The following is a 16937-nucleotide window of genomic DNA, read 5'->3' as shown; positions in this document are numbered from 1 at the left end:
TATAGGCAAATATTCATATTATTTATGAGGCAATATAATTTAAAAATGTTACTGGCCATTGCTGTATTGTAACACACTATATAAATGTACAAACATAATGAAAGATCCTTAGAAAGAATTAGTGTGTTATTGGTTCCAGTGTGCCATTCCTCAATGCCTTTTGCCAAAATACTAAAAATATGTTTCTTGCTTCCCTTGCTGAAAGGAAATAAAAAAAAGAAACAAAAAGACAGCAGCAAAAGCAGATAAAGAGAAAAGCCTCAGAACAGAGATAGAACTTCATAATTTGTATTCTTTTAAGCAAATATATAATTCAATCTTTTGCTTTTTAATCTTTAAACCTATAAATACGGAGATATAATCTCAGAAATGAAAAATTGCTTGCAAATATCCCAAGCTTAATTGTTGATAACTAACTCTGTTGGCTTCAATTTAAACAAGCTGACTATGTTCTATAATAGAATTTTTTTAAAATTAAAAACTGATGCATACTCATTTAGCTATATTGTATGAAGTGTATGGTATGAGTTCTCTGTACCACATATTAATGACCCTTACTTGTGCTTTTATGTAATGTTTGGTTTGTTTTCTAGTTGTCTCTTGGTACATTTCTATAGCCCCTTTCAGCACTTTTATAACTGTGGACAGCTAACATATCATAATTATTCTCATTGAAATAAATATATAATTGGTTCCATTGGTGGTTTATTTTTTAAATATAAGTTTGACTGACTCCTTTATGATGCTAGTTGGCCTACAAATTAAAAACAGTTTAGAACAAAATGAAACAGCAAAGAGCAATGAATCTCCAGAAAAATGAAACAGTCCCACTTCTTTAGCATAAACCTTTCCTACAAGGGGCTTCTGACTTACCCAGGCCCAAGGCCTGGGGCAAGAGCCAGGTTTTAAGAGCTTTTTAAAAAGAGGTTGGGAAGGACCGATGGAACTTTTGGTAAACGCTGCTCCAGAGAATAGGTGCTACCACAGAGACATCCTGCTTACTTGGTCCTATCCAACTTTATGCCAGGGACAAAATAAATTGATACATGCTTTTACATGAAAACAGAATGCTATGTTTAAAATTTTTCATTAATATATTAATAGTAAGTGGGCATATTTTTCACTGTATTTGAATTCAAACCATGCGCAATAATGTTACATTTATAGAAGATTAAAAAAACTTATTTTGCATGAAAATAGTATTGATAATTCCTAGTATGATAATTTCAAGTGACTCTGAGGCATTGTTTACCTTAAAAGTCATTTATTAGCCGTATACATCAACAAAAGCTTGCTAGAGGAAGCTGGAATCTGAATACCCTCCAGTTTGCACAATATGTTAAACACAATTCTCCACCTTTCTATTTCTGTCATGAATCATATTCTCCAATTAATTTGAAGAATCAGTTTCTCTTCTGTTAGACAACCCCACCAAGTTCTTATCTTCTCTTATTTCAGACAGCCTTGAGGTACAATCTTCTTCCTCCCTCCTCCCAGCAATAATCTAATTCTAGCTCTTACAGTAATACACAAGTTTAACATAGGAAATAGCTGCTTCTTCATCTCTTGTCAAGCAAGAACATTTGATGTTAGCAGCGTTGGCAATAACTATGTAAATCTTTTCTTTTTTCTGAAAGACACTGAAAATAATTTATTGATTATGAAAGGATCATCATATTACAGCTAGCATTGTGTAAATATGCTTCTCTGGAATGGTGCCCTTAAATGGCTAATTGCATGAAGAACATGTAATATTCCATGTATTATACCACTTCGGCTTGGATTAAGACACAGCTAAAAAAATTTAAAAAATGTTCCAAATTGAAGTTATAGCCAGACTCAAATGTTCTCTTCAAATGTTCTCAATGGCCTGTGGTCTAGAGGAACAAAATATCTTGAGTAGTTTGCTTTAGAAGACAGTAAGAACTAGAAACAAGTCTTTCCTTCTTTTTCATTACAGGCTCTCAAACATATTAATGTAACCTGGCCTTATGTAAAACCCCTTCCTCAAAAAATTCAGAGGAGAGAATTGTTAAACAGTGCTTTAAACATTTCCTTAGCAAAAACACAGTTGAATAGACTTTTTATTGGAATGCCAAATAAATACCACAAAACTGAATTAATCACAGAAGCATTCAAACATATGAACTGGCCTATTTCATGGAGTTACCTGGGAAATCGAATATTGACCAGGTTTGGAATCTTAACACTCAAGATGATTTTAAGAGATGCCAAACTAAATGACACTGTTAACCATTGCACATTGCCATGGAAGCTGCATAATCTGACCTTGTGCAAAATATAAGTAATACAAGTAACTGTAAACTGCTACTGTCTCAGATTTGGAAGTATGTGCAACCAAATGCATATTCAGCAGAATACTAATATCAGCCCTGTTTTACATTTATAGAAATTATCAACTAATCTGTTCAAAACAAGACATTTCATTAGTGCTGATCTAATAATAGCACCATAGGAAAGGGAAACTTTCTGAATGACACCAATTTTCATTTAAAACAGAGAGAAACTGACAAAGAAAACGAGTGCCCAGAATGCCATCTGTAAAAGTCACAAATTCCTATTGGTAGGGTTCAACTTAGTTCTCTGTTATTCCACATATGAGCACATACACTTGATGTCGAAAAAAATAGGGGGGGGGATCCTTTACTGAATGATAGGTACCTTTTAAAACAAGTAGATTGTATATTATTGTAGGGACTCCCTCACCAAATATCTAGAGAACTGTAATTCATCAAAGTGAGAGAAAACAATTGATGTTTCTTTTAGGAACAAAACATTAAATATGAGATCTACTAGAGATTTCATGGTAGGCACAAATAAGAAACTCTGGAGACCATGATAGAGGAATTGATATCAAAGAGCAAAGGAAGAATGGGTAATTTAAAAGGTTCTACATCATCTTTGTACTAATGCAGTTAAATGAGGAAAATATCCTTGGCCAGAAATCAGTGACTGTGAGCTTTCCCTTGTTAGGGGCAGATTCTTATATGCCCTCACTATACAAGTTCATTATGACCAACTCAGAACACTGCAGCGTGCACTATAGCAGAAAGAAATGCATGGTGAATTAATAAGCAAAAAGCACTTAGACTTACATACCGCTTCACAGGGCTTTACAGCCCTCTGCAGCGGTTTAGAGAGTCAGCATATTGCCCCCAACAGTCTGGGTCCTCATTTTACCAACTTCGGAAAGATGGAAGGCTGACTCAACCTTGAGCCAGTGAGAATCAAACTGCTGGCAGTTGGGAGAATTAGCCTGCAATACTGCATTCTAACCACTGCACCACCATGGCTTGTTGAGAAGAAAATGAATTTACTGTGAATTCTTGGTGCTCTGTTAGCTTGGCTGTTTGCTTTCATTCTCCAACTACATAACATCATCAAGTCTACTGGATGTACACTAAATGATGTTGACTAATTGGTTTAATTAATTGACTACAAGCAAACAACCAAGCTCACCTAGGACTCCACAATTCAAACAATTCTATTCTATAGGAGATGATATCATCTCACATAAGGGTGTTTTGCTTGCTTGAATTGGCACCTGCATCCACCTTTAACTATCTGAACATCCTCTTCAAGGCCAGGAACACCAGGCAGCTGCAAGATGTACTGCATTGCCAACAATATGTCTGCCTGAGACTGAGAGAAACAATAGTAGCAGGTATACAGTTTTCCAGTGTGGAATTTCAGTTTTTTCCTTCCACTTAACTTTTTCGATATCTATTTCTAACTTCATTTTTCTTTCTTTGTCTTTGGTCACTTTTCTGTGTTTCTCTTGTTTTATTTTTATTGCAATCGTCTTTCAACCTTGCCATTTGGAGAACACTATTTTGGGGAGAACTTTGCAATAGCAGTAAGGTTTTTCATATATAAGTATGCCTTTGAAAACAAAGGCAGCATATAATTCATAAATCTATTTGATAGTCCTTTTAAGAATACATATTTGTCATTTCATTGTGCCTTTTAGAATAAATAGGTATTAAAATCCTAAGTTGGATGAATATATTTATCTTATGATATAATACAGGGGTCCCCAACCCCTCGGTCTGTGGACCAGTACCCGGGCCATAGCATCCCAGCAACTGGGCCGCACAAACAACCAAAGCTCCATCTGTGGGATGCAGGCAGCACATAAAACCACACAGTCTCCAGTCCATGGAAAAACCTTTCTCCACGGAAACGGTCCCTGGTGCCCAAAACGTTGGGGACCTCTGATATAATAAATTCACTGATTTCTAAAATCTGCAATGTAATAACAAATTTAATAGGTGTAAATTCTGTAGTTAATGAGCTGCAGAGAAATGCACTGATTGTGCCCAATTGTACATAACACTTGGCATTTTGTTTAAAACAGGGGTGTCAAACTGCCAGCCCGCAGGCCAGACGCGTCACAGAGAAACTGCACCCACCTCATTGCAGGCAATGGGGAAAAAGCTCCGATATGTCACGTGACATCGCAAGTTTGACATGTGGTTTAAAACAATCCCAAAGTCTGTTCTCTGTGTCATCCATGAGGAAATTGCTTTCAATAATTTCTTTCCCCTGGATGTCTAATGCATAAGTAGTATAATACCAGGCTCTAGCTAATTCCCAGAAAGGAAACAAGAACCAATATGCTTACTGAAAACGAGAGAAGAGAATTGAATCCCTAAGCCTTCACAGGTAATTAGTGCTAGCATATCACTGAGCATCTGTTGATAGCCATGTGATGAACACATGGAGTAACAATTGTAAACAGGGTTCCACTGCAGTTTCCTCTTGTGGAAAAAATTGCTTTGGTAACTAAACCTTTTATCTGTAACAGGGAGATGAGATCAATAAGCTGAGGAAAGAGAACTGGAAAACAACTAAGAGATGGCAATATTTCATTTAATCAGACTTTTGCAAATAGCTTTGAAATTTGTAAGTCAAGGAACTATGTGTTGCAGCTATAGCCCAGATAGTCATTACTGTCCCTGTGTCTTTCTTTGTTCTTACAAACAGTCTTTCCACCATATTTGGAAACTATGACATTCACCAATTTTCATGTGATTCAGACAAGTGAAAACTACAAGTCCAGCAAAAATAACAAGAGAGATTCCAATCACCTGTAGGATTGCCAGTCCTTTTGTTTTACAGGTAGTCCTTGCTTAATGACCATTTAGTGATCGTTCAAAGTTATAGCAGCAATGAATGAAAGGATTTAGGATTGATCCCCAAGTTATGGCTATTGTGGTGCCCCATGGTCACATGATCAAAATTCAGCCTACCCGTATTTACAATTGCAAGGTCACTTCATCTACCCCCACTCACCAATCTGCCTCCCATTTTTTGCCCCCTGCACTCCAGGGCCCCACCATCCTAGGTGACTTTGCTGTCTTCTTGCTCTGGCTGCTAATCAGGTATGCCCTTTATGATGCAGCTGATGGCCACATGAATCCCTCTTCCCCAGATCAAACATAGTAATTTTCTGATGAGACCTGGAGAAGATGTCCTTACATGGCCAGAAGCTGCCTTGTGAACAGCCAGGCTGGGCATGCCTTGTCAGCAACAGAAGCAAGATAGTAGTTAGCTGGGGTGGCGGAGTACAGGGCAGCAGAGGCCTTGGAGTGCAGGCTGACGAGGGTGATAGTATCTAGGAGTGAGTTGTGACAGCTATGGCTTCCTAGTTCCTTCCTAGTGTGGCTTTGCACCATATATTGCTAGGCCAGGCTGGGGCTTCCCAGGGCAGCTACAACTTCACACTATGCCATACCGCTGGATTGGTTTGCAGTTTCGCAGAGCAGCTATGGTTTCATACAACACTGCTGAATCTGGCTAGGGCTTCCCAAGGTAACTGGTGGGCTGCTGGGCCAGGCCATAACGGCTGAAGGGGTGGCTGTGACTTCATGCTGAGCTGTGGCTCAGGGGCTTCTTGCAAACTTTATATTCCATGGGTGGATGGAGAAAGAAGAGGTTTGAAATCTAAACTAAAATCTTATTCAAGTTCAATCATAGATTCATGATAGTTTGTTTGCTATAAATGACTGCTCAGTTTTTTTAAAACTACTGAGGGTTATCTTGATAAAACATCACTGCAAGACACAAGTTTTAACTTCATTTGATGGGGATATGTTTTCATGTAAGTTTTTGAGGTTTGCAGCTAATTATAAAGATATTTTAATCAGATAATCTCCAAAAGTAGGAATAGAAACTGGACCCTTACTGACTCTTACCCATTACCTCACCAGTGCTTTTGTCCTCTCTGGGATCTTATTACATTCTGTATCAGGTGTGATTTTCATTGTGTTTAATAAAAATGTTTGAATCTGCATAACTTAGGCATGGTTTGTTTCAGAGCAAAATGCATTCATAGCAGCCTTGTGCGATGCAATTTCTTTCTTTTACAAGGAGCTTTGTTTAGTAGTTATTTTATAGTCAAAAAGACCATTTACTTTTTCCTCAAGTTTCCTACTTGATTTCACGGAAAAATATAACCCATAATAGCAGCGGTGAGATTCAGCCAGTTCGCACCACTTGGACAGAACCGGTAGCTAATTTTCTGTTGCCCAGGCCCAGAATGGACTTCCGGAAGCGGCATCCACACAGAGAACCAGTTGCTAACATATTTGAATCCCACCACTGCATAATAGTATCCCAATAGCTAATATACTCTTGTTTTTACAATAGAACAGTACAGCTGTGATAGGGCTAAAGAATTTAAAATATGAAAAGAGATAAAAAATAAAGGAAACTAGTGCTTGAAACAGTTTTAGAAACAGTTGAAATAACTAATCACTTTTTAATTTTTTGCTGAAGGTCACAGAAAACAGACCAGATCATGAAGATTTAGAGCTTTATGCAACTTCCCGGGAGCGGCGGTTTCTAACTTTTGCCAGTTTAAAATTTGAAGGGCAACTATTTATGACACCATATGATTTCATCCAATGTGTTTCAAGTGATGAACCAAGACGTAAGTAGGAAATTTTTAAAAGACTACATTATTCTTTCTATAGTGAACCCTCATAATTAAAGCTTCCTTATTGGTGGAGGCACAGCTCAGATGTTCTATATTTTTGCAGTTACGTATTTAATAAGTAGATGCTGTGATTGGTTGAATTCATGTTAATTCATGTAATTTTGCTCATGGAGCTCAAATGCATAATATACGTTTCTTGCAATATTTAAAATGTGCATTAGAAATTTGTTATATAAAGATGTTATAAAAGGGAAAGGTAGGTAATACTTTCAAAATTATCACATCTTTTCAGAAATTGCAATGCCTTTTAACAGAAAAAACAAATATAGCTCTGAAGTGTTGTGGATTCAGTTAGCAGCACAAGCTGGGGGATTGATGCAGCTGATTGCAGACAGGTATTACATTTGTGCTCACATATAATTTAAATCTATTTAGAAATAGAGTCAATAGTGTTCCATTGCTCTAATAAAAAGAATTGTGGCAAGTTAAAGATTCAGAATGTTTATTAACATAAACTCTGCACAGATCAACTTGGTCATTTTTCTACATAGAAAAAGAAAGAAAATAGCCTCAAGAATAAATAGATTTAAAGCCTAATATATCTTGATCTGGGAACCAAAATATCTGAAAAATGGCGTTTTGTCTATATTTTCTTTTATCCCTGTTGAAATTAGGGCAGCAAGAATAGCAGTAAGATGAACAGGAAGTGAATAGCAGCAGTCTAAATCCATGGCTGCAATGATTATTTGAAATTATAGGTAGCCCTTAGTTAGCAACCGCCTTGTTTAGCAAGCATTCAGTCACAGCGGTGATGAAAAAGTAACTTTGTGACCAATCCTCCTATTTAGGACCTTCATAGAACTGTCATTAAGTTCATTTGGGCCCAACCCTATTGGTAGAAGCAAATTCTATGAAATTTTTATTTATTTATTTATTTGTAAAATTTATTGACCATCCATCTTACCTCAGGGTAACTCTCAACATGAGTTTTGCTCTAAGGATTCACTGAAAGCTAAAAATCTTTTAGTTCTAGATCAGAGGTCTCCAACCTTTTTGGCACCAGGGACCGGTTTCATGGGAGACAATTTTTCCGGGGGGCGGGGGGAGATTTCAGGATGATTCAAGTGCATTACATTTATTGTAAATTTCTAAATAAATAAACAATGCACTTTGTTTCTATTATTGTATTAGATTAGACTACTTCCAAGAAAGTGGGAAGGAAAAAAGACAATCCTAAACTCAGCCTTCCAGCAAAACAAAACAAACATCCAGCATGCTGAGGAAGTGCTGAAAAAAACCATGAGAGAGAGAGAGAGAGAGAGAGAGAGAGAGAGAGAGAGAGAGAGAGAGAGAGAGAGAGGGCAAACCAACTCAGCACTGCACAATTCTAGCAGCTTAGGAAAAGGTGCAAATGAGAGAGGGATTCCCTTGGAGACACAGTGCTTAAGGAGAAATGTAGCTTCTTGCCTCTCCCCCATCCCCATTGCAAGCCGGGTAGGAGTGTGCTTGGCTTGCAAACTTGGAAAGCTGCACAAAGAAAGGAGCAACACATAAACACACACACACACACACTCACACACACACAATATACACCAAATTAAACCTTGAAAAGCAGGCAGGATGTTGCCAAAACATGAGGCACTTGGAAGAGCAAAATAAAAGCAAAAAACTCCATTTGAAGTGCAATGCAGCCCAGTGGTCTTAGAAAAGGTGCTCACGAGAGAGAGAATCCCTTAAGGTGAAAGGTAGCTTCCCCCTGCCCCCATTTGCACACTGAGAAAGACACCTTCATACACACATACCTCAGGGAGGGGATCCCCCTTCAATGAAGCTTTGGGGGAGCCTCCAGTTGCAAGCTGGGCAGGCGCGTGTTTGTCTTGCAAACTTGGAGACTTGCATGAAGGGAGCACAAGCCCAGCTGGGGTGCTTGGAGGGGGTGGAGGAGGAAAGTGAGAAAGAAGAGAAGGAGGAAGAAGTAGGAGGAAGAGGGAGCAGGACAGGAAGAGGAGGAGGAGGCAGGGGAAGAGGTAGCAGAAGAAGCAGGAGGAGGGAGAGGAGGAAGGACATGGAGCTCAGATGTTGCAAACCAGTTGCAAGGGCAGCTGTCAGAAGACCTTGTACTGAGAAAGACAGCTTCTGCCCTGCCACTCTCCTGCCCCTGCCCAGACCCCTGCTGACTTCCTGCATTCCTGGAGGTGGAAGATGCACTTTCATTGCACCACCAGCTGCACCGCCTGGTTCCTAAGTGGCTGCGGCCCAGTACCGGTCCACGGACCGGGGGTTGGGGACCCCTGTTCTATATTACATAGCTACTATTTTTAAATTTCAAATAATTAATTTTAAGTACAACTTTAAGACAATATAAACTAGAGGAAAAATGACTTGTTCACATTGTAATAATTTTCTACAAGTCTTACATGTGTATTTCATTCCAACATTCTACAAGCACTCCAACAAAATTAGCTGTTTCTTCAATATCGTTTTTCTCTTTTTTTCTCTCTTTTGCTTTTCCTCACTCATCCATTTCAATTAATTCAGTTTATGTCAATTACTAATCCCATTTTGTTGCAGAAGCTCTATTTTTGATATGGTTACTTTTTTAATGAGTTTTTTTTTCATAATTTTTTATAAAGTGTCATTACTTATTCAGATTTATTTTGAAAGTATTAGATTAAATATTATTATTGGTAATAGTGAGTCTTATCAGGCAAATACAGATTGTCAGGGGATGTCATGGCTGTAACTTAGACTTCAAATATGACAGTAGCAAACCAAATCCTCATTTCTCTGCTAATAAATACATGAACATGTCCATAAAGTTTTACTATTTTTAGTGGAAAAGCTTTACAATTTTTTTCTTCCCAAATTTTACTATTTGTGAGTTACACCTTCCATTTAATATTAATTTATCATACATGTATTCCCATATGAATAAGATCATAATGATGAACAGTGCGTTTTCACATTTAAAATGTGTTACTAAAATCATTAAGACTAGAAAGGTTATTTCCTGACATGAGAAAAAAGATAGGATGAATATTAATCATGTCAGCCATATATAGTAGCATGTCATTAAATACTTGTTTAGGTAATTGGTTTTGTATTTGTTTTAGAGACAAAACAGTGGAAGACACCATCAAAACAGGTACGTTACAATTCTCTTCCAAATTAGGTTTTATACACTGACTCAAGCAATAGTAACATTTGACAAACTGTGCTCTTTTTCAATTTCATGTATGGAAATAATAAGATTGGTCTGTGGTTGCTGTGCATGTGAGGATTGATTGATTGATTGATTGATTGATTGATTAATAATGGTGCCCATCTCCCCTATAAAGTGACTCTTGGTCTCTTTCTTTGCATATTTTATAATTTAATCTGCATTTTAATTAGAAATGTTTTTCAAGTGTTTTTCAAGAATGTTTTTAACCCAAACATTCAAATTCCATGGGACATTAACTTTATCATTTGTTATTCTTTTTTCTATGACTGTACAATCCATGGTTATCTAGAAATATGTTAGTTGGTAAAGGTTTGCAAATGCACTGTTTATTATGAAGACAATGTCATCATCTTTTTTTAAAAACTAATTTGCAGGAATTGAATCAGATACTTATTGAAACTCCACCAGTTTGGAAAGGATCATCAAAACTCTTCAGGAATCTCCAAGAAAGGGGTACTGAAGAATATTTGCTTTGTTTTTACTATGAAATTCTTTTCATTCTCAACTAGAGATTATAGTGTATACTGTTAACATACACAGTATTAGTACTACTGGTAGTATACTGTTCATTTGAATTTAACATAAAATTCATAAGTCTATCTGCATCTTTTCTGAAAGAAAAGGCAGTCAAAATTAAGTTTGCTTTGCCTTTTTGGTTTCCTCAGCATCAGTATGGGCAGTATTTAAAAATTGTACACATAGTTGCTAACAACTGCAATTCGGTCCAGATTTCTGGTTTATGTTACTACCATCATAAGTTGAGGACTTAATTTTTTTATCCTTTTTGTAGTGGCCATTAAGTGAATCACTGTGTTCACTAAGCAAACACCACGGTTGTAATGACAAACACAATCTTTCAAACTGGCAAAAACTATGTCAAATCTTGGTCATAGGACCCTGCAACCAATCATACAGAGGAGCTACTTGCCAAGTGCCCAAAATTGATTCACATTACCAGATGGTGGTGGTGGCACATTTTATGACAACCAGAAGTACTTTACAGGCTGTAAATCACCTATTCTGGGCCCTATGTGATTTTGAACAGTTGTTAAGCAATCAGTTATACGTTGAGGACAACTTGTATTGCTTTAATATGTGTTATTAGATTTACTGCTTTTTTGCAATTAGTTTTGGTCATGTTTGTGAAAATTCTTCAACTCAAATTAAGAGAAAACTATAAGCTATTTTAAAATGTCTTTTATAAATACATTAATAAATAGAATCTACAATTAGACAAGATTACAAATAGTTATAATATATAATTCCGCACATAAAGTACCGGTATATTAAACTAGTTTGTTAATTTGGTACTAGTACAGTGCATTACCCTTGTTTCATTAGTAACTTAAAAGGCACATTTGCACTGAGATTGGAAAAGTATTCAGAGATTCAGTATTGTATTAATGCTCCTCATGTCTTCAAAAGTCATTACTACAGAAGAAATTTTCAGTTCTGGATTGGTGGTTTATGTTTCCAGTTACTTTGTCTGTATTAATATTTTAAAATGATATAACAATATTGGGCAAAAATTATTTAAATGTGAGTTTAATACTTATATGATACTAATGCTTTTCTCATTATAATTTTTATTTCTCTACTTATTTCCTTTATTTGTACAATCATTCCTATAAGCTATGGGCAGCTAATAATCAAAATAATTTTATTTATATGTTTAAACATATAAACAAAACATTTATATGTTTAAACATATATTGCAAACAAATTTAACAACAATGTCAGAACTACCAAAAAGCCATATAAAATAATGAATCTGCTAGTTTGAAACCTCTCCCACATCATGCCCTCCTCCTGTGCTTGTTGGAATAGCCAGGTCTTAAATGCTCTCCTAAAACTCAGGAGGAAGAATCAGATAGTAATCACTGTCATCACAACAAGATGACTGAAGCCCTATCAATGTCACATGCAAGTCCAAATGTGTGAAACTTGATTGGACGGCTAAAACCTGCATTCTCTCTGTTTTGATATGTCCCAGTCCATCATGCCCAAGCGATGTCTCTGGCCATCATGACTTCTCCAACCCAAAAGGGTGAATAAAAAAAGGGTGAATAAAAACGAGGGTAACACTGACATAATTTGATATAATCAGATAAACATAAGCAGTTTCACCTTCACTTCCTTCTCTCCTTTTTCTTTTCCCTCTCACAGAGAAATGGGAAGAAAAAATGAAATTGAACAGAACTAAGTACAGTATGTACAGGCAATAGCACTTTGGCTTGTTGCAGACACACACATTAAGTGTAGATTGTGATGGCAGTCCTATTTGTACCAACGTAGTTTCCTGAAATATTGAGGAGGAAAGTACATTGGCCTTGTGCTGTATATTATTCCTTCATAATAGTTAAAACTAGCATTTACAATCCATTGTTTATGAAAAGTTTCTTTGCGGAATGTTAATATATGCACAAGGTACAGATGAATGAAAACATTGTGCAGTCACATTATGAAAATACTAATCAATGATCTGATTTCCAGCCTTGGAACAAGTTGGAAATAGATTGCCTGTATCAATGGAGACTGCCGAATGTGGAGATCCAGGTTCCATTACTATTCCGTTAACAATCATGTATAAGTTACAGACTCAGCTTTAACAAGTTGTGAGAATAAAATCAGAGGAGCCTGGTTAGCCCCCATGAGTTCCCTGGAATAAAGGTGGAATGATATGCAAATAAATAATTTTACTATATCTTCTATCATTATTTGCTAATATTTAAGTAAAAATGATGCTAATTTGTTGATTTACTTTTTCAGGTATAATTTCTTACACGGAATATCTCTTTTTACTATGTATCTTAACAAGTAAGCATTCAGAGTACAATATATTTTCCACAGATCCATGTATGAATAGGTGTAATGTTAATGTTCTATGTGTTAATAAATAGTAATTTATTTTTGCAGTCTCCTAGCAAAAAGTTACTAAAAACAATTGAAGATAAAATTACAATTTCTTTAGCTAATGTAGGATAATATTTTAGTAGCTGTTATGATAAAGTTATATCCTTTACTCTGCTGAAAAACACTGGCATAGCAATTACTATAGTGGAAATATTTAAAATTCCCTATTATTGATAGTAGACAGTAACAAATAAAATTCAAGTTTTACTTCTGAGTTTTAAATTGTTGGCCCCAATACTTGTGAAACAATTACCTGATCATACCTAGAAAGTATGTATGGGATTGTTTGGTTTAAAATTTTCTTTACTCAAAATTCTTTATATGGAAAATCAATTTACTCCCCATTTCTTGGATAAAATCATCAACATCTCAGAATGGGAAGGAATCTCTCTCTAAAATCCCAACATCTGGTGTCTTGGCAACAACCCAAAACTTAGTTAAAAGCTAACTAGCTGTGCAGCACAGTTAGTACTTAGAAAAGCTGGCTTTATAGTATTAGTTTTCCTTTGACAGCAACCTCAAGGTAGATAAAATCTGTATAGTATTATCTTGAAAGGAAATCAAAAGACTGATAGAGATTGGGAACAGAAGCAACATAAACATGATACTGATTGGCAATGGGGACAGCAAATGTCACACTGATACCGGTATTGTACAATTTTTTACCAACTCAGGAAAGTGACCTCATTAATTCAACAGTGGAATTTTATTAAATATAAAGTAATTTAGCATTTTTCCATATGAGAGGCTTATGCTATACTTAAATCTTTGCTGTTTACTATGTAGCCCACATGTAAAATGACATTTCATGCTTCTATACCTTCTGGCATTCCGATCTCTATAGTGTTTCAGTAATAGGAAGGCATAGAACATCAATACTTTTTGAAATATTGAACAATGGCACAAATTTAATTCTCTTTTCTGAAGAAAGACAAGACTTTTGTAGTATGAAAACAAAGAAGAAGTGAGTATTGGGCTACCTTTTGGAGGTTGATAATAACATTTGGAGGACCAGAAATATGGAAAAGAGCATTCTGCTGGTATAATAATACATTTATGGAAAGGCTATTAGTGTTCTGCTATCATTCAAAGTGGATCTAGTTTTCTACAATGTCTTTGACCAAACGGAACCAAATTATGTGTAATAACAACAAATTTATATGTTGAAACACTGTATTCCGTACTCATGTCAAAAAGGCAAAATGGGGCTGGCAGATTGATTTTACCTGTCATGGACACCTTTCTCACTTCAGTCTACAGGGAAGATTTTTGATGTAGCTGAAAATACATCTGGTAACAGAGATTTGCTGAAAAAAGTAGTGTGGAGGAGACATTTAATAAAGTTAAGTATAGGTATATAGCATCCCTTTTGCAAGTAATCTTAAACAGTTCACCTCTTTTTTTCTTATGATTTGGAGATGTTGTATTCATATATGAATAGCTGCCAGTGTAGCATACAACTTGGCCTTTAATTTCAGTATAATTTTTAAAATTTTATTTCTCTTACATCATTCTTGGCAGAACCACATGCTGGTTTTAGAATAGCATTCAACATGTTTGATACAGATGGAAATGAAATGGTGGACAAAAAAGAGTTCTTAGTGGTAGGTATGCTACATGTTACTTTTTAAAATTGTTACTTTTAAAAATGTTTTTTAACATGTGTTTCATTTTTTAAAACTTTTTCAAAGGAAAAAAATATTTTGTGAATAAATGTTACTCAGGTTCAAACTTTAAAGGAAAAAAAAAATCTCATTTAGTAATATCTATCTTAACCAATTATTCTTCCAAACCTTGTATTTTTTTATATTCTTTGGTTCTTCATTTGAATCTTTTCTACTTGACTAATGTAACTTCATATGATGATGATGTTGATAATATTATCCATTCAGTTGTTCTGACTCTTGGCGATTCTATGGGCCAGATCTCTTCATATCTTCCAATCTTGCACTGGCTGGTTTCAGCTTTGCTAGTGTCCAACCATCATGTTTTTAAGTGGCCTGGTTTCCCTTTACCGCTAACTCTTCCCAATATAATCACTTTCTGCAGTGAATCTGATCTGGCATTTTGAAGGCATGAAATGATAGATATCTGATTTGCAAACATGAAGCACAGACATTTTGTAGATCACTATTGTGAAATCAGAGAGGGAAGAAGATTATGGTGCAGTTTCATCTAAATAAGAATGTTTATGGTTCATATTTAAAAGAGCCTGGATGTGAAAGGAGTGTAAATTGTGAGACCAACATTATAGAAAAACTTCCCCAGAAACATTTAATGTAAACCAAAAAGTTTTCCAGTACCTGCTATTTTACCTTTGACTATAAGATGTAAATGATCTTGAAAGGAAACAGAGTGAGCTTTTATGTAAAGGAAATCAATAAAACAAAGTATACGATATTACTCTTCATGTTGATACTTATTAAGTCTCATTGCATAAAGAATGTGAAACATGATAATGTAGAGTTTATAACAGCCAGAGGGTTTTTGTATACAGCAAAACATTAAAAATTATCTAAATTAAGTCATCAAATACTTAATAGTTTTTTTTCCTTAAAACACTGTTTGCTTATGTCATAGGTTTGAGGTCAGAGAACAGAGGGATTTTGTTCCCTTGATACAAGAGATGTTGTTTTGTCCTTCAGCTTTCAACAGTCAATCCCATTATTTTGTTTCAGACAATGTTCCTATGAAAAGTGCTCCTAGATTAATTCATGTTCACTGCCTTATTCTTTGGTATCCTGTAGCATTTCTTCTACACAAAAGGTTCATTTCCAGAAGATCAAATGAGCTTTACTGATGAATGCAACAAGATCTTCTTCCCTGTATCTGGTGTAAGGGAAATCAAAGCATGGAAGATTTTTTTTTTAAAAAAAGGTCTTTTTGCCTTTTCAATTACCAACACTCTCTGTACCTTTTTAAAAAGCTAACTTTAGAGTTGAGTCCAATGTGAGCTGTTTCAAATGTTCAAAGAACGTATGGTGTAATCTCTTGGGTCAATGCTACAGAGTGCAGGTGGCAGATTACATGATGGAGGCTTCTATATTTAAGAATGTTCTTTCCTTGAAAAGCTAATATGCCAGATGAAAGAAATGAGGCTAGAATCCTTCTTACTTAATAAATAGCTTTCTATATTTGGAAATTTTCATGAGAAAATAAAAAAGAATATGAAGCTACACCTATTCTGAAGTGGTACATTTTCAGTGGGAACTGTTATGCTTTTAATGAATACCAATATTGGTTCAGAGACTCAGCTTTTTTAAAAAACACAGTGCTTTTGTTATTAAAGTTATCATTAATTCTTGGGTTACATAGAAAAATTTCAAAAGTGAGTGTAGGGTGAAATTAGATATTCAATGTTAACATTATGATTTTATCTGATGATTCCCATTTCTACACCTGAGTCCCAAGTTCATTTGAAACTTAATTCCCAAGTTTAAAAATAAATACATATGATCAAATACACAAACGTTTGCCTTACATTCTCCCATACAAACAAATGCAAACATTTTTTTCTCTCATGCACATGCACACTTACTGTTGCTGTTGTAGGGTTATTTATATTGCTTTTTATGTTTTATTTTTATGTTTTATGTTTATATTATTTATTGTTAAATTTGCATGCTACAACTCTGGGCGGCTTACAACAGAGAAACAGAAAAAATGATTAAAAAATCTAAACACACTAGCAAAGCAATGAAAACAATAAAAATTAGCAATAAAAGTACTATAATGTAAATTAAGAGGTGGGCGGAGGGGAAACGGGAAGCACAAAGGGGAGGTCATGTCAGCTAATTAGTCCAGTAGCCTCCTCCTATCAGGACCCCAGACCATCCAGCA

The 16937-nt window shown here is 35.5% G+C and overlaps 1 protein-coding gene across 1 annotated transcript in view; it reads left to right on the top strand.

Moving 5' to 3' along the window:
- Positions 1 to 16937, top strand: part of MICU3 (mitochondrial calcium uptake family member 3) — a 55770-nt gene that overhangs the window by 12787 nt on the left and 26046 nt on the right. The window contains exons 2-6 of the mRNA XM_083367594.1: positions 6802 to 6955; positions 10075 to 10106; positions 10559 to 10637; positions 12954 to 13001; positions 14619 to 14701. Coding sequence (XP_083223720.1) covers positions 6802 to 6955; positions 10075 to 10106; positions 10559 to 10637; positions 12954 to 13001; positions 14619 to 14701 — 396 coding nt within the window. The remainder of the gene's footprint in view (positions 1 to 6801; positions 6956 to 10074; positions 10107 to 10558; positions 10638 to 12953; positions 13002 to 14618; positions 14702 to 16937) is intronic.

The sequence above is a fragment of the Vipera ursinii genome, assembly GCF_947247035.1.
Source record: "Vipera ursinii genome assembly, chromosome: 7".
NCBI lineage: Eukaryota > Metazoa > Chordata > Lepidosauria > Squamata > Viperidae > Vipera > Vipera ursinii.
This window is presented reverse-complemented; position numbering and strand designations above follow the sequence as displayed.